Source organism: Lactuca saligna, chromosome 9 (assembly GCF_052625555.1).
Source record: "Lactuca saligna cultivar CGN05327 chromosome 9, ASM5262555v1, whole genome shotgun sequence".
Lineage (NCBI taxonomy): Eukaryota > Viridiplantae > Streptophyta > Magnoliopsida > Asterales > Asteraceae > Lactuca > Lactuca saligna.
In genome coordinates this window covers 8699864-8724764 of record NC_136425.1, presented here as the reverse complement: position 1 = coordinate 8724764, position 24901 = coordinate 8699864, and the positions used below count along the sequence as shown (strand labels likewise).

Genomic DNA, 24901 nt, shown 5'->3' with positions numbered 1-24901 from the left:
TTACACAAAATCCCCAAAACCCTAATTTCATATGTAGTAAATTCCATAATTACAATATCATAGAACTCAAATTATCAGTGATGTGTGCATTGTGTATGCTTTGTTAAAATATGCTTGCACCAAGAACAAGACACTTATACAAACCTCCCGGACAAAACCGGTCTCACCCGAGACACTTTGGATTTAAACAACCCGTAGAACCAAACCATCACTCTCCTTTCACCCTTCAACCAACAAGAACTTGGTTCAACTACATCTAATCAAAAATATAAAAGTTTATATGCATATCATTATACTGCATCAGTTATGTGTCTCGTGTTGATTTCTTGAAAGCTCACTACAATCGGAATTTTTCATGATCCTAAGCCTCTTAACGGAACTTAAAAACATCCTGAAATCAGATAAACATGTTAGATCGTTCTGACATATCGCGTTGCAAATGCAACGCGATATTTGATTGGTGTACCAATATCCGATGTCACATCACATCGGATACGACACATTTATCCAATCAGATTTTTAAGAAATGGAAGTTGAGAAACCCTACTGCCAAGGAACATCTCCGACAAGCATACAGTCTCCATCTTTGTCTTCATAAGTTAGAACAAATTCAGATGTTCCGTCCAATAATCTTGAAGATCCTCCTGCTTTTGTGCTCGACCCTAAACAAGATGATTACTACATCAGTAATTGAAAAATATAAACACCAAATTATGCAGTTCAGGAACTTAATCAAGATCAAAAACAAAAATACCAACTTACGTCTTCCCCAGAACATTTCTTCTAACGTCTGAGCCAAGGCCTCGTATGAGTTGTGAGCATTGAGATCGACTTTCCTTCCGATCAGGGTTCCATCCATGTTCACCTTTACAGAACGATATTTCTTGTAGGAAATCCCGTTTCTTTCAGTTGAATAATCCTTGATTCTGTTCGTTGTGTTCTTGTTTTTGTTTTGTTCGGGTATTGAGTTAAGTTCTTCGGTTTGTGATTTGCAGTTGTTCGCCAAACTAGGGATCCGGTGAGCTCTGCTTACCGGCGGCCACCCAACGACGCTTCAGTTACGGAAATTTAAAAACAGAAATCAGTAAACCAAAATAAATCCAAAACTTGTGATCAATTTTGACCAAAACAAAGAACAAGGACACCTAAGGTACATGCTTTTTCGTATATCGTTCGAATTGAAGATAAGAACCCTAATTTCTAACAGAAGAAAGAGAAATATAGTAGAAGAACTGTATACCTGTTACCATTAGGAGGAGAAACAGAATCTGCCGCGGTTCTTTTGGAACCAGAAGTGGATGAATTTGGGATATTTACTGAAGAAGACGAAGAAGAAGAGTTAGGTTTCGAAACCAAAGAAGGGAAATCTTTCGCTGTCAAGATTCTTGCATACTGATTCCAACAAGGCCCTGCTACCACCGCTTTTGACTTCAAACCACCACCGATTCCGATACTCAACCCGAGTCCCAATTCAAGATCATCTAAATTCTCATCAACAACAGGGTACGATGAAGTAACCTCAACAGACATGGTTACCATGTTGTTCTTGTTATCTTCCTTCGATACTGTCAAGATAGACCTAGCGGTGGTTGATCCACCAGACGGCACTCCACCTCCACCACCATCATCAACGGCCGGAGAATTACCTAACAAGCCAAGGGTAACATCCATTTGACAAGAGATATTTGAAATCACTAAGGAAAGATTTAAACTTTGTTGGGATAAAGAGAATAAAGACAGGGGAGGTGAGTTTGGTGATACAAAAGAAGACAATGGAGGTGGAGGAGGAGGAGGAGGAGGGTGGTGATGGTGGAGAGTGGGACCCACATGTCGGCTTTGTGCGTCTCACAATTCATCATCGATTTCTCCTAACTTTGTCCCCACACAATTACAAAAACAAACACAGTCATCTCTGTTTCCATTTGTAATTAAACACTCTGCCCCCACCAATATACAAGAAACCTTCTTGACGACCCATAATTATTTCTGAAATGTTGCAGGCTTTCTCTCATCAAAAGTACAACTATTTCTGCACAAAAAAATATGATTTGAGTACAACACAATACAGCTGACTTTGCTACTTGTATTTCTTTCTGTGAAAGTTGCTTTCTTAAAAGCAAAAGCCCTTCTGTTTTTTCTTTTTCGGTTAGTGTTTTCCTTCATATATTTAATACGATTATCTTCATTAAAAGCATAGAATCCTATGCACCAACAAAGAAAGAAAGAAAAACAAGAATCTAAAAAACACTTTTTTTTGGGTAAATTCCAAGTTAAAACAGCTTTTGGAATAACTCCTTTTCTTTGATTAAATGACTCGTTTTATAAAATTTGTTTCAGGCCCTATTCTTTTCCTTACTAAATACTGTTCAAAAAAGATGCTCCATTTGACAAACTGAGACTTCTTTGAATCACTGGAAAGTTTAGATGATGATAAATTTGTAAAATATATAAAAAAAAATAATAATAATAATAAGAGAAATGTCATTTCCCTTACTTTTTTTTAATTTTATTTATATTAGTTGAAAATGTTTTTTTTACTTTTATTTATATTAATAAAAAGCATTTATATATAGCTTAACAGATTAAGTCGTGTCTTTATTGAATATATATAATAATTATATAAAGCAAAAAAGAAACAACACGTTTATTTGTAAATTCAAGATATTTCTGTGAAAAAATGATGTCAAAGTGATCTAGAAGGAATATTGATTCCAAAACGTGAGTCGAAGTCTTGATTCAATCTCTAAATCTTGTTTAAAAGTATCTTGAAACAGTTTAGTCATTCTTGAAAATAAAATACACAACATCAAAAGGTTTTGACATTCTTTATATTCTTTTATTTGACTAGTACACCAAAAAAAGTTAGCCACAAAACTAGAATATTTTATAATTAGATATATAGTTTGAAAATCTGAATGCTGTTTGAAGTTGAATAAAACATTTCAACTAAATATTTGTTTGAATATTTTATCCAATTTTAGTATGTGATACATATCCTTTTTATTTCTTCAAGCAAAGATATTCTATTTTTCTTGACCATTCATAAGCATAGACACAATAAAGTTCCGTAAAGAAAGAGATAAAGGGTTGCTTCAACAAAAATTGAGGGTGGTATTGCGCAAAACAATAAACGAGAGAAAGCTTTAGGGGTGATTGTGACATTTCTTTAAAGTAAAGGGTTGAGGGCAGAAAACAGAAATAGAAGCAATAAAGTTTGGTAAAAGGAAATATCGCCGAGAGAAGAGAAATTGAAGGAGAGGACACGGACAAGGAATCCAAACGACAAGCCGACAAGATGTGGGGTCCAATAAAGTCTCCTCAGGGCTCTATGTCTACGACTTTTTTGAAATTCACCCTGCTGATGTGTAATTTTACGATTCATGTTCAACTTTCTACTCACAAAAATATGAAATAAAGTTTTTTTTTTTTTTTTTTTGTTATAAATTAGAATACATTTGAATATATAAAACTTTTTTTTAATATACCCAAGACTGTTGGTATACGTCTTGTAAGATGGTATATGGAAAAATGATTTTAACATAATATATTTTTTTTTGTTATGTACCCGTTTGATTTTTATTATTTTTCCTATAAACCCTTGAACGTATTGTTTTTGTACACACTCGGTTCTTATGACAGACTACTGTAGGTTAAGTTCTTAGTTTGTACATATTTAATCTTTAATCTTTTCTTTACAAAATAAAATTTTGTTGTTTTTATATACATTTAGTTTTTATGATAAGTTTCTATAAATTTTACTCACATGATATTATATGTGAGACAATCATTAATGAATCGTTCTCATACATGATTTCTTTGGGAAGTGAAATCATATGTTTCTTGTCTTTGTTTTGGCAATAGATTTGTACCTCTGATATTAGTAACTATTATAGTATAATATTAACTACATTTAATGAAAATGCAAACTTCAATTAATATCAATACCGACTACATTACATCGGGTGAGAAAAAATAAATTATTCATAATGATTTCAATTGTTGGAAATAATGTTCATGTTCATAAACAATTGGTAATATTACATTTAATATCGGAGTCGCTTTGGATTACACGTAATGACAAATTTAAGCAATTATTAACATGAGAGTTTATCAGGATCCAATTTGTTAATTAATTAGTGATTAATAAATTAATAGAAGTTCATGACGCGTCTCCTTAATCATCGCGACAAAACCTTAAACGTTCTAGGGTTTTAGTATTTTGTGATTCAAGGTGGTTGAGATTGGAAACCTCGTCTTTAACATCTGCAAGCTCATCTTCAAAATTTGGGGTTGGGTGAAATAAACAAAAATCATATTTGTTGAAAAATGATCAAGATCGACAAACCAAGGAATTAGGGAAGAACTTTTTTCATGGTGTTATCTTGTCTTGGAAGTGCAAATTCGAGTTGGGATAAATCAATCATAAAGAATTTGTTTGTCTGCTATGGAGATATATGAAATTGAAGTTGAAGATATCTTATTCTTAGAGAAAACTAGGGTACCAACATTATTTGACCGATGTGTGAATTACGTTACTGACATAAGCGAAGGACAAGCCACGTATGAGAACACTTTGTTAATAATTGTCCCACGTAGGATGTCATTTGAGCAAAACCTAAGAAAATCGGTAATAAGGACTGAATGTGTACAAAAACAACAAGGAGTTATTTTACAACAAAAAAGCATTAAAGACTAAATGTGTATAAACTGATAACTTAGCCCAAAGTAGTTGGTCATAAGGACTAAATGCGTACAAAACAACAAGTTAAAGGCGTATTTTACGAGCACACACACATAAATACACAATGAGGACTAAACGTGATACATATTGAAAACTATGTTACCCTATTAATTCATTATACTTACCCTATTAATTCATTATACTTATTAAGATAATAAGTTATTTGGGTTTTTTTGTATTGGATTTTATGTTTAACCCTTTAACCAGGTTAATTTTAGATAATTTTCTATTTATACTCTTATTTACCTTTCTTTGTATAAACAATTTTCCATCAATAATATAACCTTAGTCGTTTATATTATTATTAGTTCTATGTAGATCCTTATTAGTTCACATGGTATAAGACTTGTATTCGGTCCATTTTCTATGATTGTCTGGTATGTTTTTCAAATTTATTTCTGCATTCCGTTTGGTTTGATTTGTTCGTGTTAGCGTGTCAAACCCAACAAATAATAGGGTACAAAATGAAGTCCAAAAACATTATTATTTTGCACTAAAAGATAATACAAGGTAAGCAGAGTCGATCCACGGAGACACAAGACAAATGTTTATGCCTATTTTTCTAAGGTATTAAAGTCACAAAAAAGGGGGGGGGGGTTGTATTTGCATAAATTTGAACTAAACACATGCACTAAATCCAGTATAGAGATCACTCCTGTAACTAGATCAATTAGTATAATGACTTGGAATCACTAATAAATCTTATTCATAGGTTCATAATAATGATTATGATTATAAATATAAGTTACATTTGAATTAAAATAGTTGTAGCCAAACTTACAGAGTTTTCTAGCGAGAACTGGTAATTACGCGGACATAACTCTAACTCGAGAACTTCTTTTTCTCCGGCAATCTAACGCCAGGGCCTCGCTAAAGCATTCAGGAATTTGGGAGTAAAGGGTACGAGAGGTATGAAGAATTCTAGAGAGAATATGAAGGAATGGGTCGAAGAATGAGTTGAACTTCGCTTATTTATATAGGGGAAATTTGAGGGCATGCAGCGCAAATGGTCGGAAAAAGATGACGTGACGTCATCTAAGTGGTGACGTATGGCGAGTTTCTGGTGGTGTATCAAAGGCGCGTCATGCCTCTTGTCAGCGTGTGCGATAACATTAAGTTCTTTAAAAATTCATATAATTTTCATACGAGCTCCATTTTCGATGTTCTTTATATCCACATGTAGCTATTACTGAGTACTATAGCTTTCGTTTAGACTACATCGGCTAATTATCACTTTATTTTTAAAGCTAAGTTTTTTAACAGACTTAGACTGTTTAACTCCATATAAAAATTATAACTTTCTCATACGATATTTGTTCTCGACTGTCTTTATATCGATGGATAGGTATTGAAGAGATCTTCAACTCTCGTTTTGCTTGTCTTTCCTAACAATCGAATGATTTCAACTCCATATAAAAATTATAACTTTCTCATACGAAGTTAGATTTAGACGTTCTTTATATGGATGAGTTCGTGTTTTCGATTACTAAGACTTTCGTTTAGATTATTTATCCAAAATAATTTTTTACTTTTAATTTATATTTTAGACCTATTTATTGTTGGATTAGTGTCTAAGCCCGTAACCATATTTGGTGAGTACTTGACCCGGTTGTGCATGGTCCTTTTGGGTTGCCTTCACCAAAGCAACTTAACTGGAGAAATAATAGAGAAATACGTTATTATGGTTTATTAATATATTATATGAATAATATATTAAAGGAGAAATCATATTTATTTAGTTAACATTGGTCAAGAATTAATTCTGTGATTAAAAGAAGTTAACTAAACTAGGGGGCTGAACTGTAATTATGTAATAGTTGCAAAGTAGGGGCAATGGATGCCCTATAGGATAGGGTGGATGAATTCAAGGGGATAAGGCCTTAGAATTCGTCCATGATAAGGTTTCTAGGGTTATCATTTGGGCTGCTTGGTGGGCAAGAAACCAGATAAGGATAAGGATTGAATCCCTAATCCTTACACCTATATAAACACCCTTTGGCATATGAAATTCGTCCATGCCTTGATCTAGGGTTCCTAGAGCCGAATTTCATACCTCTCCTCTTTCTCTCTTGCCTCTCCATTTGCTCTTGGTGCTTGTGAACCATTATAGGTACTACACTTGTGGTACTTGCTTTCAAAGACAAGAAGATTCAAGATTTAAGTTGTTATTAAGATATAACAACAAGAGGTATGTATTTCATCTTTCTTAGTGAATTTCGAAATCCCTAGAAGCTTGTTAGGGTTCTTCACATGTTCATAATGTTATATAACTAATTATGATAACATCGATCCAACTCTAGGGTTGCATGCACACATAGGATTATTTGTATAAAACACACCATTTATTATGTTCCGACGTAAGATTTCACACAGATAGCATATACACCTAATATCTATAAAATTCACATAAACACACACACACACACACACACACATATATATATATATATATATATATATAATTGACTTTTATTTATTCATAGGCTATTTCAATCGTTAAACGACATATATATAAAATTTTAACTATGCCTAGCGATAAACAATAATGTTACAATTATCTTCTTCTTAGGATGATTACTTCCTAGAATCATGCATCACCAAACAGATGAGGATAGAGACTCTTCCTATCACCCCTATCTCCCAGGTGAGGTTTGGCCTTGCCGAATGTGTCAACCACTTAAGCATTATGTCAAATCATCTTATGTCATAATTTCTTCTTCTTGTGGTCAAAAATTACTTCAGGCTCTTCAACCAGCCTCTTCTCTTCATCGGTCCTTAATTCCGAAAATGGAATCATATCAGGCCCTTCTCCCAAGCACTTCCTCAAATAGCAAACATGAAAGGTGTTGTCGATACTATGACAACCGAGAGGATTCTGTCACTAACCACTGATAGGAAAGAGTAGGAAAAAAATAGATGTAATAGTTTAATATTGTAATATTTGATTTAATATATAATAAAAATCAAATGTGCCATTAGATTTATGGTTAAATTGATTGTTAGGATAAAAAATAAGCGTGCAAAAAGTTGTACCGTCTTCAAAGTTGGTTAATGTATTTGAAAAGTACTTGTTAACGTGATTTAAAAGATATAAGATTTGTAAAAATCCGACTCCAAATAAGAGAGTTATAGACTTTATAAAATAAAAATCAGCCGCGTAATTAAAGTTAACTACGTTGAAACGATACTTAGATATTGGTTGACTTTGACTAAAAGTACAAATAGGAGATTCGTAGTACTCCTTGAGATAAAAACTTTATGGTAAAGAATGTCGAAAACGGGATCTATATGAGAGATATGATTTTTGTAAAATCATATATTTTACCCCCATTAGGCACAAAAATGAAAGTCGAAACTAGCTAAAAACAACCCGGTCGAGGGAAAAAGGGTCATTTTACCCTTAGAACATCTAGCAGTGTTTGACTGATCGTTTTGTGGGAATTATAGCCGGAGGGCGTCCGCAGCAGCAGCAATAGACAGTCAGTTTCCGATCAGATCAGCAGCTACTTTGAGGTGAGTTACCTTCCAGTAGCGGTGGGTCTAAGGCCACAATGTCGTCCCACCAGTAGGAGATGTGTGATTAGATGATTGTCTTTGTGATATTCATCTAGGGTTTCTACTACCTATGTTATGCTTATGTGTTAGTGACAGTAAGGGGAGATAGTCCCCCAGAATACCGGCCGGTAGGGCCGAAGGGGCGGTCATGCCCAGCCATGCTAGATAGACTATGTGAGATATGTGTTATGTGGTAGTAGTAGGGGGTGAAATAGTCCCCAGTATCCGGTCGAGAGGACCGAAGGGGAGGCCAGCACCCAGATATGCTAGGCAGAATCCGATCGAGAGGACCGAAGGGGAGGCCAACACCCAGATATGCTAGGTAGTATCCGGTCGAGATGACCGAAGGGGAGGCCAGCACCCAGATATACTAGGCAGCATCCGGTCAAGAGGACCGAAGGGGTAGGTCGAGCACCCAGATATGCCTGAAAATTTATGTATGTTATGTGATTATATGGTATGTGGTACAGTAGGGGAACTCACTAAGCTTCGTGCTTACGGTTTTCAGTTTTGGTTTCAGGTACCTTTTCAGCTAAGGGAAAAGAGTCGGCGCGGTAGCAGCATATCACACACACTCTTGATTCCGCAGTTACGAGTTTATTCTGGGATTGATACTCTGATATTTTGGTTGTTTACATGTTGTGGATTTTAAATTTGGGTTTTCGATGTGAAATAGTTTAATTAAACAATGTTTTAATTATTAGTGTTTTCTAAGTAAAGTTTTAAGAAAACGAAATTTCTGGACGTGAAAATTGGGTCGTTACAATATATGTTATATTATTTGGTGCTTTACTTAGATAGGACCGGAGGGTCCAACCTGAGCAGTGAGACCGGAAGGTCCTCATTGAAATACAGGACTGGAGGGTCCAACCCAAGCTGTGAGACCGGAGGGTCCTCATTGGGACACATGGCCAGAGGGTCCACACCGAGCCGTGTGACCGGTGGGTCCTCACCGAGACGCATGACCGGAGGGTCCATGCCGAGCTATATCCATGAGAGGCTTATTATTTGTGTATGTGGTATTTTTGGGAACTCACTAAGCTTCGTGCTTACCGTGTTGTGTGTTATGTGTTTTAGGTACTTCTAAAGGTCGCAGGAAGGCATCGGCTTGATTGTACACACATGTTTGAGACTATGTTAAGGATTCTTGGATTTTATCAATTTTTTGGTTGAATTGTGTTTTGACATTTGATACATTGTGGTTTTTGAGAAAACGTGATACTGATTTTTCAAACATCCCAAAAATACAACCCAAAAATTTCATTTGAAAACTATATTAAACTATAATATCGAATACCATATAATAAAAACCATAAGCCATGTATCTCAAAAGTCATAATAAATGTATCACATCAAAACTGTGTCAAATCATATCCAAAATATCAAAGCGAACTCACCGGCTAACTGAAACTTTGGTGTGTGCCATGCCATCATCACGAGCTCTTTCCCTTATTGGCGGAAGTAGCTGAAACCAAAACTGAAACTGTAAGCACGAAGCATAGTGAGCTCCCCCAAAATACCACATACCATATAATAACATATAAGCACATACTGGGCCCTGCCCACTACATTGGGCCCCGCCCGACATCAGATGGAAGTCTGGAACTAACTTGGACCCCACCTACTACATCGGACCGAAATCCAGAACATATAGCACATAACATAACATGCTTGAATCACGAAGACATCAAGCACACATATCTACTTCTCGGGACCCTCACGGCATCAGAATGAAGTCCGAAATTTCTATCTAGACGGGTCGGTATTATGGCAGTAGACCCGTTTCTACTGGAAGGAGACTCACCTCGTAACGCTGGCTGTTGAGGTGCTAAATCTGAAACTGGCCGATTGCTGCTCCGGAATTCCCCGGCTACAAATCCCATAAACACTAAGTCAGATACTAATAACTGTCCTTAGAGTAAAATGACTATTTTACCCCAGGCCAAAGTCAACTTTTAGTTGAACGGACTCGCCGAGTTGGGCACCCAACTCGCCGAGTCCCTAACACCTTTTCTGAACCTCTACTCATTTCAACTCATCGAGTTTTGCAACAACTTCGACGAGTTCTCCTTCCATACTAACGTCCAATCTAACTTCATTCGACTCGCCGAGTTGTATGAACAACTTGTCAAGTTCTCCTTCATCATATGAACACGTCCATACTGTGACTCGCCGAGTTGTATGAACAACCCGTCGAGTCTATTCTTGAGACAAGAAGATTGCCTTGGACTCACTGAGTCATGGCATCGACTCGTCGAGTCCCTCCATTTCCAACTTTGCTTCCTAAATCACCGAGTCTAATCTTCATTTACACGTCCATCTCGTAACACAGAAAAGGGAAAGCAATTTGGGGATCACGAACCGACTCATCGAGTCCTAAGAACGAATTGTCGAGTCTCATGCATGGCAATACTACACAGTCGATTACAGAGCATTCCATTCATAGTTCTGGGTTCCTAGGGTTGGATTTACACTTAAAGTTTCTAACTTTACGTGCATACATGATGAAATGGAGTTTAAATACCCTAAATGAGCTACAAATGGAGATCTAGGTTTGGAACAGGAATTTAGCACAATAAAGGTGGCACCCTTGAGCTTAAGGAGCTCTGAAATGCTTAGATCTGAAGCCCATTCATCTAAGTTACTCGTAAATCGACATCAACGTCTAGAAATGGATTAAAAACAACAATAGCAAGCTTTTAAGGAGATTTAAATGATAACAAGCAAAGATTTGAGCTTTATACCTCAATGGGAACTGAAATGCAACAAGAAACTCGGATCTTCTTTGCTCCTCTTGAAAGCTCTTCTTCTCTCTTCTTCTTCTAACTCCAAAATGCACCAAAATCCTTCACAAGGTGAGAAACACTCCAAAATTATTTAAGGGAAGGCTAGGGTTTAGTAAGGGACGTTCTGTGGGTGATGGAGGCTGGTTTGGGTGCATAAAGTGGTTTAAATAGGGTGCAAACCCTTGAAATTAGGGTTTCATCCAGACAGGCTGACACACCGAGTCCAAGAATATAGATTCGTCATGTCGCCAGCTAAACTCGCTTGCACAACCCGCCTCTACTCGACGAGTCGAGCTTCTAATCCACCGAGTACAACTTAAGAAAAGGGACTACAATGCTATATTTAGATTACATACCAGAAAATGGGGCGTTACAATTTTTATGTTATTTAAAAATGAAATTTTTGTTTGAAATTTTAGAGTGTAACAAGTTGGTATCAGAGCCTTAGTTTGAGGGATTCGGATGTACCATCAGGTATGTTTGGACTCAAACTGAGAAATTGAGAAAATTTTATAAATGAAAATGATTTTCTAAAACGAGTAAGAGTTTTAAAGAGAAAATAAGATAGAGCAGTGTGTACAATCAGCTAGAGTTCGAATGGTGATTTCCCAAAATACCATTATTTGTTTATATTATGAGATATTTATGAGATATTAGAGTTGCATGCTAAAGAATAGTCTAGGTACTTCATAAATTAGAGCTAGAGTTTCCTGATTCATCATGCCTTAGACTAGGAGAGATATCTAGATGAGCATTGAGGAATCTACTGAGTGGGTAGATAAAATCCATGAAGGCCCATAAATTAGAGCTAGAGTACTGTGAATTAGGATCCTAAGAGGAGGACTCGAGATGACTACAGGTTGGTGTGGAAGGTAGTAGTGGGCCCATACTACTGAAAACACCGGATTTGTGTGCGACCCAAGTAAGAATCTTAGGATGCTAAGGAGCGTATAGGGGTGGGTAATCGAGTGTGTTGTATATTGAGATAGTGTATGATGATTTTGTGTTATGTGTTTCAGAGACAATATGGTGATTACCCGCAACCACCCCGGGGGCAGTGGTACGAGTAACGAGGAGATCCCCAGGATCATTCATGAGGAGGTGGCCACAGCTATCCGAGAGGCCATACCAGAGATGTTTGGGTCTATTAAGACCACATAATTGAGACATTCAATGAGCGATATGCTGCTGTTACAGAGGCTACTGTTGTTGCTGCCATCACGACCATAGTTGCAGCTAGGCCACAAGGAAGTGACTCATTGTTGTTTCGTTAGTTCAGCAACACGAAGCCACCAGAGTTTAATAGGTCATAGGATCCGATCGTTGCCATGAGATGGATCTCTGACATTGAGGGGTGTTTTTATACGTGTTCATGTCCAGAGCATCTGAGAGTCTGGTTCGTGCTGAACCAGCTTCGCTTGGGAGCGAAGGACTGGTGGACGTTTGTGACTACTTATTTTACCCCTGCAGATCATGATGCGGTAACGTGGGATAGGTTTACCAGGTTATTCCGAGATGAGTATGTCCCCCATGTGGAGAGGTAACGTTTGGCACAGGAATTTTTGTCTCTCAAGCAGAAGACAGAGTCAGTGGCTGAGATTACGAGGATGTTCCATGAGAGGGCATTTGTTCTGCCCTGAGCACGTGTCCACTGAGCAGGCACATGTGCGTCGGTATCTGAGCATCTTGAGGAGATATATTCGGGAGTTCATGACGAACTCATGATATCGAACAGACCAATGCCAGGAGGAGAGATATTCGAGAGATGGAGGCTAGAACGGCCAAACTTGTAGAAAGTGTGGCAAGAGCCATGAGGGGTCTTTCTGATCAGGGATTTGCTACAAATGTGGAAAGGAGGGACATATGGTGAGGGGTTTCCCTGAGGGATTTTCTGTTTGCTTTCACTACAACCAGACGGGTCATCGGAAGGCTGAGTGTCCCTAACTTACTTAGGGATCAGCCCAGAGTGCTACTCCTGCTGCTTTACGTGTTACTAATGGCCGTCCGGGGAAGGCTGAGCCTTCGAGGGCTCGTGGGAGAGCATTTCAGCTGATCGCAGAGGAGGTCCGCGCTGCGCCTGATGTCGTTGTTGGTACGTATCTCATTATTTATATTATTTTGAGATTTGTTGTGCTTATATTGTGTTGTATATAGGCACTTTCGTGTGAGTTTTGTGCCTGCTTTGGTGTTATTCGACTCGGGTGCGAGTCGATCTTTTGTGTCTCTATCCTTTAGTCGTCACATTAGTGTCAGGCGTGAGGCGTTGAGTCGGCCACTGAGGGTTTCTATAGCTGACGAGCATGCGGTTTTTGCCACCGATGTATTCTGGGGATGTGTATTGGAGACTTTCGGTGTTGATTTCCCGATAGATCCAGTGCCAATAGAGATGGGTGACGTCTATATCATAGTGGGCATGGACTGGTTGGCCGGTTTGGAGTTGTGATCGACTGTGAGCGTCAAATGGTGACCATAAAAGACCCTAGTGGGGGAGTGCTTATCGTATATGGCAAGGGGACTAGATCTGGGTCAGCTTTCTGCTCTGCCACCAAGGCGAGGCAGAGTTTACAGCAAGGGTGTATGGGATATTTAGCATATATGAATGATACGAGAGTTTCCACTGAGAGGCCAAGTTCTATTTCCGATGTACAAGTAGTGTGTGAGTTCCCGGATGCTTTCCTTGAGGAATTACCAGGCGTGCCTCTTGAGAGGCTAGTGGAGTTCCAGATCGATTTGGTTTCGGGTGCGGTGCCTATAGCCAGGGAACCTTATCACATTACACCACCCGAGATGAAGGAGTTATCCTCATAGCTCTAGGATCTACAGGGAAAGGGTTTTATTATACCGTATAGCTCACCGTGGGGAGCGCCAATCCTTTTTGTCAAGAAGAAGGATGGTTCACACCGAATGTGTATCGACTACCGGGAGTTGAACAATCTGACGGTCAAGAACCGTTATCCACTACCGAGGATCGACGACTTATTCGATCAGTTGCAGGGGCATCTTGGTTTTCCAAGATTTATTTGAGATCTAGGTATCATCATAGGAGAGTTTGCGAGGAGTATATCCAGAAGAGGGCCTTTAGGGTTTGTTATGGGCACTATATGAGTTTGTGGTGATGCATTTCGGACTCACTAACACACCAGAAATGTTCATGGATCTCATGAACCGGCTATGCAGGACCATGTTGGATCGGTCGGTGATCATGTTCATTGATGATATTCTGGTGTACTTGAGGTCCAAAGAGTAGCACGAGCAACATCTTCGGGTTATTCTTGGGGTATTGAGGGCGGAGAGGCTTTACGCAAAATTCTCCAAGTGTGATTTCTAGTTACGAGAGGTCCAGTTCCTAGGGTACCTCGTTAATCAGAATGGGATTTTTGTTGACCCGGCCAAGATTGAGGCAGTTATGCTATGGGAGGTGTCGAGGTCCCCATCCGAGATCAGGAGTTTTCTTGGCTTGGCAGGCTACTACCGGAGATTTATCAGATATTTCTCCAAGATTGTTGTTCCTCTTACCAGATTGACCAGGAAGGGTGTTACTTTTTCCTGTGGGCTTGAGCAGTAGGCCTCATTCGAGACTCTTCGCCAGAGATTGTGCGAAGCTCCAGTGTTAGCCCTTCCCGAGGAAGGGAGGACTTCGTAGTTTACTGTGATGCATCTATACCAGGGATGGGTGCAGTGTTGATACAGAGAGGCCACATGATAGCATATGCATCAAGGCAGTTGAAGCTTCACGAGATAAGGTATCCCACCCACGATTTGGAGTTGCTGGCAGTGGTGTTTGCCCTCAAGATCTGGCGCCAATATCTCTATGGTGTCCGGTGTACCATATATACAAACCATAAGAGCCTGAATTACCTTATGGATTGGCCCAACATGAATATGAGACAGAGGTGGTGGTTTCATGTAGTGAAAGACTACGATCGTGAGATCTTGTATCACCCTGGCAAGGCTAATGTGGTAGTCGATGCCCTGATTCGTAGAGTAGTGAGGGATCCGATCTGAGACGTATGCATGAGGATGACGGTGATGACTCCAATCCTAGATACCATCCGAGAGGCCCAGGAGGTGGCAGTGAGACCAGAGAACCGTAAAAGAGAGCGAGTGATCGAGGAGATTTCTAAGTTTGGGACAGATAGTCGGGGGCTTATAACTTTCCATGTGCGGATTTGGGTGCCTTATACAGGCGGAGCTCGACGTATTTTGATGGAGGAGGCTTATCGTTCGAGATTCTCTATACATTTGGGGGACACCAATATGTATTTGGATTTGAATAGCGATTACTGGTGGCCCTGCATGAAGAGAGATATGGCATGGGTAGTTGAGAGATGCTTGACCTGTCTTCAGGTTAAGGCGGAGCACCAGCGTCCACATGGCCCGTTGCAGCCTCTAAAGATTCCCCAATGGAAGTGGGAAAAAATTTCCATGGATTTTATCACCGAATTACCGAGGATTATGTGACGTGTCGACGCGATATGGGTGATTGTAGACCAGTTGACGAAGAGTGCTCACTTCCTGGTTATCAATGAGAGCTCTTCTGCAGAGAAATTGGTTGAGATCTACGTGCGAGAAGTGGTGGCACCACATGGAGTGCCGACATCGATAGTTTCAGATTGAGATGTGCGCTTTACTTCCGGGTTCTGGAAGAAATTTCATGAGGAGTTGGGTACCCGGTTGTACTTCAGTACCGTATATCACCCACAGACAGACGGGCGGAGTGAGTGGATGACTCAGACGCTCAAGGACATGTTACGAGCATGTGTTATGGACTTCGGTGGAAGTTGGGACACTTACTTGCCCTTGGCTAAGTTTCATACAACAACATCTATCATTCCAGTATAGGTATGCCTCCCTTTGAGCTCTTATATAAGAGAAGGTGTCAGACTCCCATATGTTGGGGAGTGGTAGGACAGAGAGTGATGGGGGCACTGAGATAGTGCTCAAGATGACAGAGCAAATCCAACAGGTCAGAAATAGGTTACTGACAGCCCAGAGTCGTCTGAAGAGTTACGCAGACCGGCGCCGTTTAGAGCTAGAGTTTCAGGTCGGAGATTTTGTCCTCCTCAAGATATCCCTATGGAAGGGGGTGATCCGATTCAAAAAACGGGGCAAGTTGGGCTCTAGATACACTGGTCCTTTCAGGGTGATTATACGAGTGGGTACGGTAGCTTATAGATTGGAGCTTCCTGCAAAGTTGAGCCACATTCACAACACCTTCCATGTGTCCCGGTTAAGGAAGTTTGTAGTCGATGAGACGACAGTGGTTCCTTTAGAGGACATTCAGGTTGATGAAAACCTGAACTATATTGAGAGGTTGATAGCGATCTTCGATAGGAAGGTGAAGGTCTTAAGGAATAAAGAGGTGCCCATGGTTCAAGTCCAGTAGTAACATCGAAAGGGGTCCGAGTGGACTTGGGAGTCGGATTACGAGAGGCGGGAGCAATACCCAAAGTTGTTTCCAGAGGATGGCTTCGAGGGCGAAGTCTGATTCTAGTGGGGGAGAATTGTAACATCCCAACTTGCAGGTATAATGTTTAATTAATTTACTTTCATAATTTCAGAGCAACTCGACAATTTGGATGCCCCAACACACTGAGTAGAGGAGTCACTGGCCACGTGATTTTTAGAGTCTACTCGACGAGTTAGAGGACCCCAACTCGACAAGTAGGTGTTGAGTGAGAAAACCCTAATTTTCAGGGTTTGTGTCCTATTTAAAGGACCTTAAGCCTTCATATCTGCCTCCCTTGTCACATTAGAGCTTTGTGAGAAACCCTAAACAAGCTTCATTCGTTGTGGGAGAGAGAGAGAGAGAGGTAAATTTGGTTATTCTTGTGCACTTTTGGAAGGAGATTAGAGAGCAACACAGCTTGGAACAAGGAGGGAATTTTGGATCCAGTGTTCTTCACTGTTAGCTTCTGTTTGGAGGTAAAAAGCTACCATCTTGATCATTTCTTTTGTTAGATCTCTTTCTAGGGATTTTTAGTGTTTTCTCACATCAATCTTTTGGTTATTAAGTCACTTGAGCATGACATGAGATTAAAACATTAGATCTGGACTGTAGGAGGTCCTTTGAGCCCAAAGATCCAAGCTTTATTAAGCTAGAGGCAAGCTTTTATGCATTTAACCCTATATAGAGCTTATGTTGTCATTTCGAGCCCTAAATGCCATGCATGGACATAAAGCTCGCAACTTTACGTGGTATTTCAGCCTTAGGAGGCTAGATCTAGAGTTTGAGACCTTATTTCTGCTTAGAATCGTCTGAATGAGAAATTGTCTAGAGGGACTCGACGAGTCAGCTAGGGTTTTCCCCTGATATACTGGACACGCTACAACTCGGCGAGTTTATGAGACAACTCGGCAAGTTGAGTTGGATTTTCCCGATATTCTAGAGAAAACAAAGGAACTCAACGAGTTGTATGGGTGCAATCGACGAGTTTAGTCAACATGGATTGTTGACTGGAGCGTTGACTTTTAGGGTTTGGTCAACTGTGGACTTTACAGACCATGGAGGGGTAAAATGGTCTTTTCACCATTTTGAGATTTAGTAGGGGAGTTAGCTTAGCATATTGAGTGGTTATTACTATTTGCTTATTAGAGATAATTATATTATATAGGCGTAGTCTAGACTAATCTTGGGTGCTAGATCTACTTGCTTACTTCCGAGGTGAGTCTTCTCACTATACTAACCTGAGTGGTAATACCGAGTGACCGAAGGGTTTTATTTGAGTTATCGACTGGAGGGTCCTATGTGTTTATATTGAGTTACGTGATATTATGCATTTTGTCTTTATGATATATGTTATATTATTTGGTGCTTTACTGAGATAGGACCGAAGGGTCCAACCTGAGCAGTGAGATTGGAGGGTCCTCACTGAAATACAGGACTGGAGGGTCCAACCCTAGCTGTGAGACCGGAGGTTCCTCACTGGGACACATGACCGGAGGGTCCACACCGAGTCGTGAAACCGGAGGGTCCTCACCGAGACGCATGACCGGAGGATCCATGCTGAGCTATAGCCATTTGAGGCTTATTATTTGTGTATGTGGTATTTTAGGGAACTCACCAAGCTTCCTGCTTACCGTGTTGTGTGTTATGTGTTTTAGGTACTTCTCAGAATCACGGGAAGGTGTCGGCTTGATTGTACACACATGTTTAAGACTATGTCGAGGATTATGGGATTTTATCAATTGTTTTGTTGAATTGTGTTTTGACATTGGATAAATTGTGGTTTTTGAGAAAATGTGATACTGATTTTTGTATGATTTAAAAATGTAAATTTTGGTTAAAATTTTAGAGTGTAACAGGCACCCTAGATATGCTTGACAAGGTAGGCCAGGAACCCAGATATGCCTAGCAGTATGTGTCTATGTGATATGATGAGGGAACTCACTAAGGTTCGTGCTTACGGTTTTCAGTTTTGGTTTCAGGCCCTTATTCTTCAAAGGAAAGGAGTCGGCATGATAGCAGCGCATCATACACGGTTTTCCATGAGATCTATGGGAGATGTACTCTGACATTATTTTTATATGACATGTTTTGATATATTTGATACATGGGTTTTGCGTATGATATGAGATGACATTATCGATGTTTTCAGATTATCGTTTTATAATTACTTAATTAAAAATGAAATTTTTGGTCATGAATTTTGGGATGTTACAACAAGTGGCGATAAAGTTAATGAGGAAGCTTTTGAATTGAGCAACTGAATTTGTTTCATCGGATAAAGAACATGTAAAGGAAGTCAAGCAAATGGTTGGTTTTAACTTTTCTTCTTAATTATCTATACATTTGAACAATTGTGATTACTCATTAACTTTTTAGCAATGGTTCAAAATACATAATATTTATCTTTCATTAAATGACATTTATATGATTGGTGTTTTTTAAAGTTTATAAATTTATTCAAGGCAAATTTTACGGTATAGGAATCTACTCTAATCTTTTTTACCAATATAGGTAACGTACTTATATCTTATTCCAATAATAGCAGCTTACTTATAAGTTTTTACCCATAATAGCAATGTACTTTATAGGTAAGAATTTACAAGTATGTTGTTTCTATGTGTAAAGAAATGTAATAGAATGGTATTATTGGTTAAAGATAAAGTAGATTGTTATTTCCTATGATTTTGGCAATTTATATGTCATTGACAAAATGATGCAACAAACAAAAAATATAAAAAATAAAAATAAAAATAAAGAAAAAATAAAAAAATAGGTCTCATGTGAAGCACGAACTTTTTTTACTAATTATTATTATTATTCTTAATATGTCAATATTTGTAGAATATAAGAAATAATGTCTACGTATCAATCAGAACTTACCTATTTAAAGTTTTAATTTGTATTGAAAAATAAAACGGACATATGACATGTTATGATGTTGCCCAACTCATAAACCACATATTTACAGTTAAACAAAAAAATATTTTCACTTTTAGTCAAATAAATACGATGACAGATTATACATACAATGTAAAATGGTTAGTCAATTTCATAAAGACGGTGGGTGTTGATATTGATGGCGTAGGTTGCTGTCCGGCGAAGAGGGGCAAGTGTTCGCCAACCGAGAACGACTTCTATCTTTTTTTTACTAAAGGGGAAAGTGGTACCTAAAGCTGATCGACTTGTACTTCTTTTGTTCTTATTTTAATATAATATATTTGGCCTCCATGCCATAATTCACAAAATTTTATACAACACATTACATAAATCCCGAAGAAAGCTAAACATACGAAACCCTAGAATGTGAATTTCACTCGATACTAAATAACCTAACCTCATATCATATGAAGGAAAATAAACGTAACCATCATATCATATGAAATATGAAAATTTTGTCATATTTTTTAGTTTTGACCGGACGAGGACAGTCAAAGCTGCAAATTTTATAATGTGGGGCCCATCCCATTACAGTCGCACCAAATAGACAAGAACTCAGAAGATCTCACTCGATTGATTCCAGATAAGATATGACTGTAAACGCCCTTTTTGTTCTGTATCCTTCTATGTTTCCAGGCCCCGATTCAGCACTCAAACACTCTCATCTGACAACTCATGGCCCCGATTCCATTCATGTATCTGCAAACTGCAAAGGACTATCTTCTGTCACAATTGTGTTTCTAAAAAAACATTATTCTTTATAATAATTAAAAGAAAATGTTTCCAGTCTCGTGGGATTCAACAAATAAAAAATGGGTAAGTTTTTATTAATACTATGCAACTTAAGATTATTTATTTAATACTTTGCATAAATAAATATAAATTAGTAGAATTCCGTATTTTGGTTATATTTTTGTATTGACATAGATTACAAACAACTTGTCATTAAACTCGGTGATGTATGACCAAGGCGGTCCTACAATGGGAAAAAAAAATTAAAAAATAGTTTTTTTTTCAAAAAATATTATATTTTAACCATTTAAAATTACATATTTTAACTCTTCAAAAAAATTTGCCCCCATAAAAAGTTTTTAAAAAAATAAATTTGCCCCCACTTCGGAAAATTTTTGGATCCGCCCTATGTATGACGATTAGCTAGTTTCGAAATCGTACGATATTTACGGTATCAAGCTCAATACAAAATGATAGATTCGAACGTCTGGACACCTCATCTTTTAGAAATTTGATAAACTGAAAAATCTACTTTATAAGTAACGAACATAACAAAAAACAAATTTTGAGGACAAAAAGTACGTCAAGTATATATTTATACGTTGGATTAGACAAAATGAGATTTCCTCAATAATATTTACATATTTATATAGAGCATTGCATAATAAAGTTTGTGATAAAAAATCATTATAAACAACTTAGATTGATTATCAAGGTATAGGGTATTAAAACTAAGTCTAGTTAATTTCCATCGTATTTAAAATTCTTAATACTAAAGGTTGCACCCCGTCTGATTGATTGGAAAGCGTAGAAGTGATTAGAAAACAACATATTTTACACCGATATAAAGGGGGCAAAATGTTCAAAGAAAAAATGACACAAAAATTCAAATTTCAACAGAATGATACACGGTAAACGAACGTATAACAACAGTAAGAAAAACAAGTTTTGAAAAACCGAATATATATATACATAGGTATGTATGTACCTAGGTTTATATTTTAAATCCATTATACAATTGGATAAAAAAAACTCACCATATCCCTTCAAGAATCATCCGCTCCATTTTATCACAAAAACAAACATTTATTTTTCATTCCAATAAAACTAACGATTTCATTCATTACTTGATTCTATCATACCAAATATTATAAATCTCTTTAAAAAGCGAGAAGTATCCGAACGGATTTCACCTAAAAACCGAGAAAAACACAAACGATTTTGTATGCAAGACAACTCACAAAAGTGCATTTGACCACTTTTGCACCAAACCAATAAATTCTTCCAACAAATATTAGGTTGCATTTCTAACACATGACATGATTAGACAAGTTTTCAACAGCTATGTGCGCACTCGCGTCTTTTGCAGACAAATATCCATATTCCACCTTTTCATGAGGGACCAAAGATTACAATTATTTCCATATGGACACAAGTCCTGGTCGTAGTCCAGTCCAATGCACACCAAATGCAATAAATACAGTCTATTATGTTATGTCATCTTCTAGGTAAAAAAGGGGCTGTTATAAAAGAAACAAATGAGATTTTCTTTCTTCCCTACAAACAGATATTCCTGGTATGCGAAAAATAAAAATAAAATAACACGATATCGAGAACCTTTATTTTGTCTTCGCATGTCCAACTTTATCCAGATGGTAACAAATATTTTTGTCGCAGACCATATATTTATAGTGTGGTACAATGATATCATATAGAACATAGTCTATGAAAACATAAAATAAAAAAATGATAAAACAGGGGTAAAAAGGGCATACAAGTTATCAGGACACCGGACACAAACGATTGTATTAAATGTGTATAGTTTAGATTTTAGAAGCAAAATTTTTATTGAGAAAAGCACCTGAATTATGTGTGAAACTTAAGGATTTCAAAAGTGAGCAATAAATACTAGGTGGGTGTAGGTTGAGGATGCGTCTTTCCGGAAGCATCTGGTTCTTGAGTTCTTGTGCAACCAGTGACACATGTCTGGCATGCTGGTGGAAGAGATAAATCATCAGCTATGCTAATTCTGAAAGTTCTATTCTTTTCTTCATTTTCAGGAACATGTAAGAGAGCTTCCATTATTAAAATCTCCCAGTCACGTGGTCGGAAAAATGAAAGCCAGTTCTCTTCTGTTGTTTACACATCATCATCATCATTTATTCATCAATACGTTTAAGGTTAAAAGACAAACATGATGATGATTAAAGGAAGATATTGGTGTGTAAATATATAATTACCTCCATTGCGAACAGCTCTTAGTTGAAAGATTCCAGAGCCTTGTGGCCCAGAAACAGGAAAAGTGCAAGAAACAGAGTGCCTTTTGTGAGTCACTGCAAGTGATGCATTATACCAAGGACCTCTTGCAATTGGCTCCCCAATTGCGTCTATTACAGCCTGGTTTTTGCTTGCCTTCTCCATGGCTTTGCTACAAAAATACATATGTAAGCATCAGAATGTTTGATCAGAAGCAACAAATCCTGATCAAAATACATATACAAATCAGCATGGTTTTATTTCCATCAAACAACACAAGCAGCTCTGGGAGACTGAATTAGCATTCTCTCCTTTTGATCTACGCTCATGAATTTCTAGATAACGACTCATTACAAATTTAGAACACTTCTATTTTCGGTAGCTGATAACTTTTTTGGGGAAGAGTCAAACTTTGAGTGATTACCTGCTACAACCATGATAAATGATAAGGTCATCAAGGGCGCTTAAAGCAACACCGCCGGTGACACAGATCAAGCCACCGGAAACAATTCTTCGGCCCCATGTCTTGGGTTTTGCTTCCTTCCCCACCACGACTTCCGCCGAGCTGATGCCGCTGCGACTCACACAATAACAAATCGCACCACCATTTCATCAATTTGGGGTTCAAATTATTTTACATCAATTGCAATAAAACATTACAAATATCATCAAATTGATACCTAGAAGGAGAAGAATTACGCCTCAAAAACGAAATAAACCTCCTCCCAATCATCCCTTTCCTCTTTTCGCTGCAGTGCGTGCAGAACCCTAGTAACGCCAAACTGTAGATTTCAGGTTTTTGGGTCGGAAAATATTTGGGTTGGAATGTAATTTTCCTATAATATGAAGGGGTGCTTTGGACCTTTTAATACTTTTACAGCAATATTAGCGGGTCGAGTCTTAGGCCGGTTATATCATATGTCAGTTAATTTATATGTCGTTTATTTTCATCGATTATATTTTTTATTGGATTCATGGATTGTGTGATAAGTATCTCTTCTCCTTATATAAATAGTCATATTAGGAGGTATATAAATATTATTACATCATGAAGAGGCACACAGCATTATAGAAATTATCTTCCTATTGTTTGATTACATTTAACATAGAAACATTTATTCAACTTTTCCTTTTTCATTTAATATAAAAAACATTTATTCAACTTTTCCCGATATTGAAAAAATTATTTTTCAAAAAGATTAGTTATACTAGATGTAAGACTCGATACACATTTAATATTTTTTTAAAATAAATTTTTCAAAATGAATACAAACAAAATGATAATAAATAAATAATTCAATCTATACTAAAGTGGTTTTGAATTAACTTCATCTTAGAAAGTGAACCCCATCTACCCTGTTAACATGTTTCTAAAAACCAAAAAAAAAAAAAAAAAAAATTACATTTGTTAGAAAACTATCATAAACAAATATTAGTTGAGGTCATATAAGTCAAGGGATTGATAGAGTTTTAGTGCAATACCAGATATTGTCCTAGAAATTAAACCGAATATTTTAGAAAACCAAGTTTCTTTCCAGACGTGTAAATCTTCCATTATCACCATCAAAGGATTCGATAGCCTCGGCGTGGATTTTGGTTGTGGCTCTTGATCTGAATGAAATCATATATCCGAAGAAAAAAAAAAACTCGTATTTAGAATAGTGATCAATCAAATAAGGTAAAACTGAATGGTGATTTGTCATAATGTTAGTGAATAGAAATAATTGTAGGCATATAGGAGGTAATTTAATTTCTCATAAACTAAATTTAGTTTCATATGAAAAGATTTCATCATTCGTCCATGTGGGTGGAATGAATTAAATTCATTCTTTCTTTTTTCTTGTTTTAACTTTAAGACATTAATTAAGGCCATAATGCCATTATTATATATATCGAAAAAAATTAAAATGAAAACACTTGAATGTAGGTGAAAATTTAATAATAATTATGATTTTTTATTATTGAATTGCATTCCATTCATGTCAACCACACTTCAATTCCTTAACTGTTATTGAAATGTTTGTATTTGTTTATTTTTTTGAACGGAAAAAGAGTTTATAAAAGCAAAAGCTAGTTGGAATCTAGGCAGACACAAGGAAGCTATCTTTAATAACTTTTTGTATTAGGCATTTTATAATCTTGTAGTTCTTTCAACCTTAATAATGACTACTTTAGGACAATTATTCTAAAGGTAAGTGATTTTAGTTAAAGACGCTTTATGTTATGTTTTGAAAGTACGATATTTTAGGGGCCAATTTGTAAGTGCAAATAGAACAAAGTTCTAGGACTAGTCAGAAAATCGATGCCAGATAAAAATCTGTAAAAAAAATCACAATATCTCTCTGATACTTGATTAAAATTGGAAGAACGCAAGCAAAGAGAACCAAATCAGCGAAAAAAACAGATATTAAATTCTACATCAATTACAACAAAACTACATACCAA

General features: G+C 37.4%; 2 protein-coding genes across 2 annotated transcripts; both read right to left on the bottom strand.

Moving 5' to 3' along the window:
• Positions 1 to 1965, bottom strand: LOC145017348 (auxin-responsive protein IAA12-like). The gene is made up of 4 exons (XM_078975393.1): positions 1241 to 1965; positions 763 to 1052; positions 548 to 662; positions 1 to 391 (listed from the first exon to the last, which is right to left on the bottom strand). Exons 1-4 carry the CDS (start codon positions 1669 to 1671, stop codon positions 301 to 303), a joined length of 927 nt encoding a protein of 308 aa, XP_078831519.1. The 5' UTR covers positions 1672 to 1965; the 3' UTR covers positions 1 to 300.
• A 19823-nt stretch (positions 1966 to 21788) lies between these two features.
• Positions 21789 to 23304, bottom strand: LOC145014002 (cytochrome oxidase complex assembly protein). The gene is made up of 4 exons (XM_078972350.1): positions 23137 to 23304; positions 22881 to 23030; positions 22441 to 22628; positions 21789 to 22332 (listed from the first exon to the last, which is right to left on the bottom strand). The coding sequence occupies exons 1-4, from the start codon at positions 23187 to 23189 to the stop codon at positions 22109 to 22111; spliced, it is 615 nt and encodes a 204-aa protein (XP_078828476.1). The 5' UTR covers positions 23190 to 23304; the 3' UTR covers positions 21789 to 22108.
• Positions 23305 to 24901: the final 1597 nt, after the last annotated feature.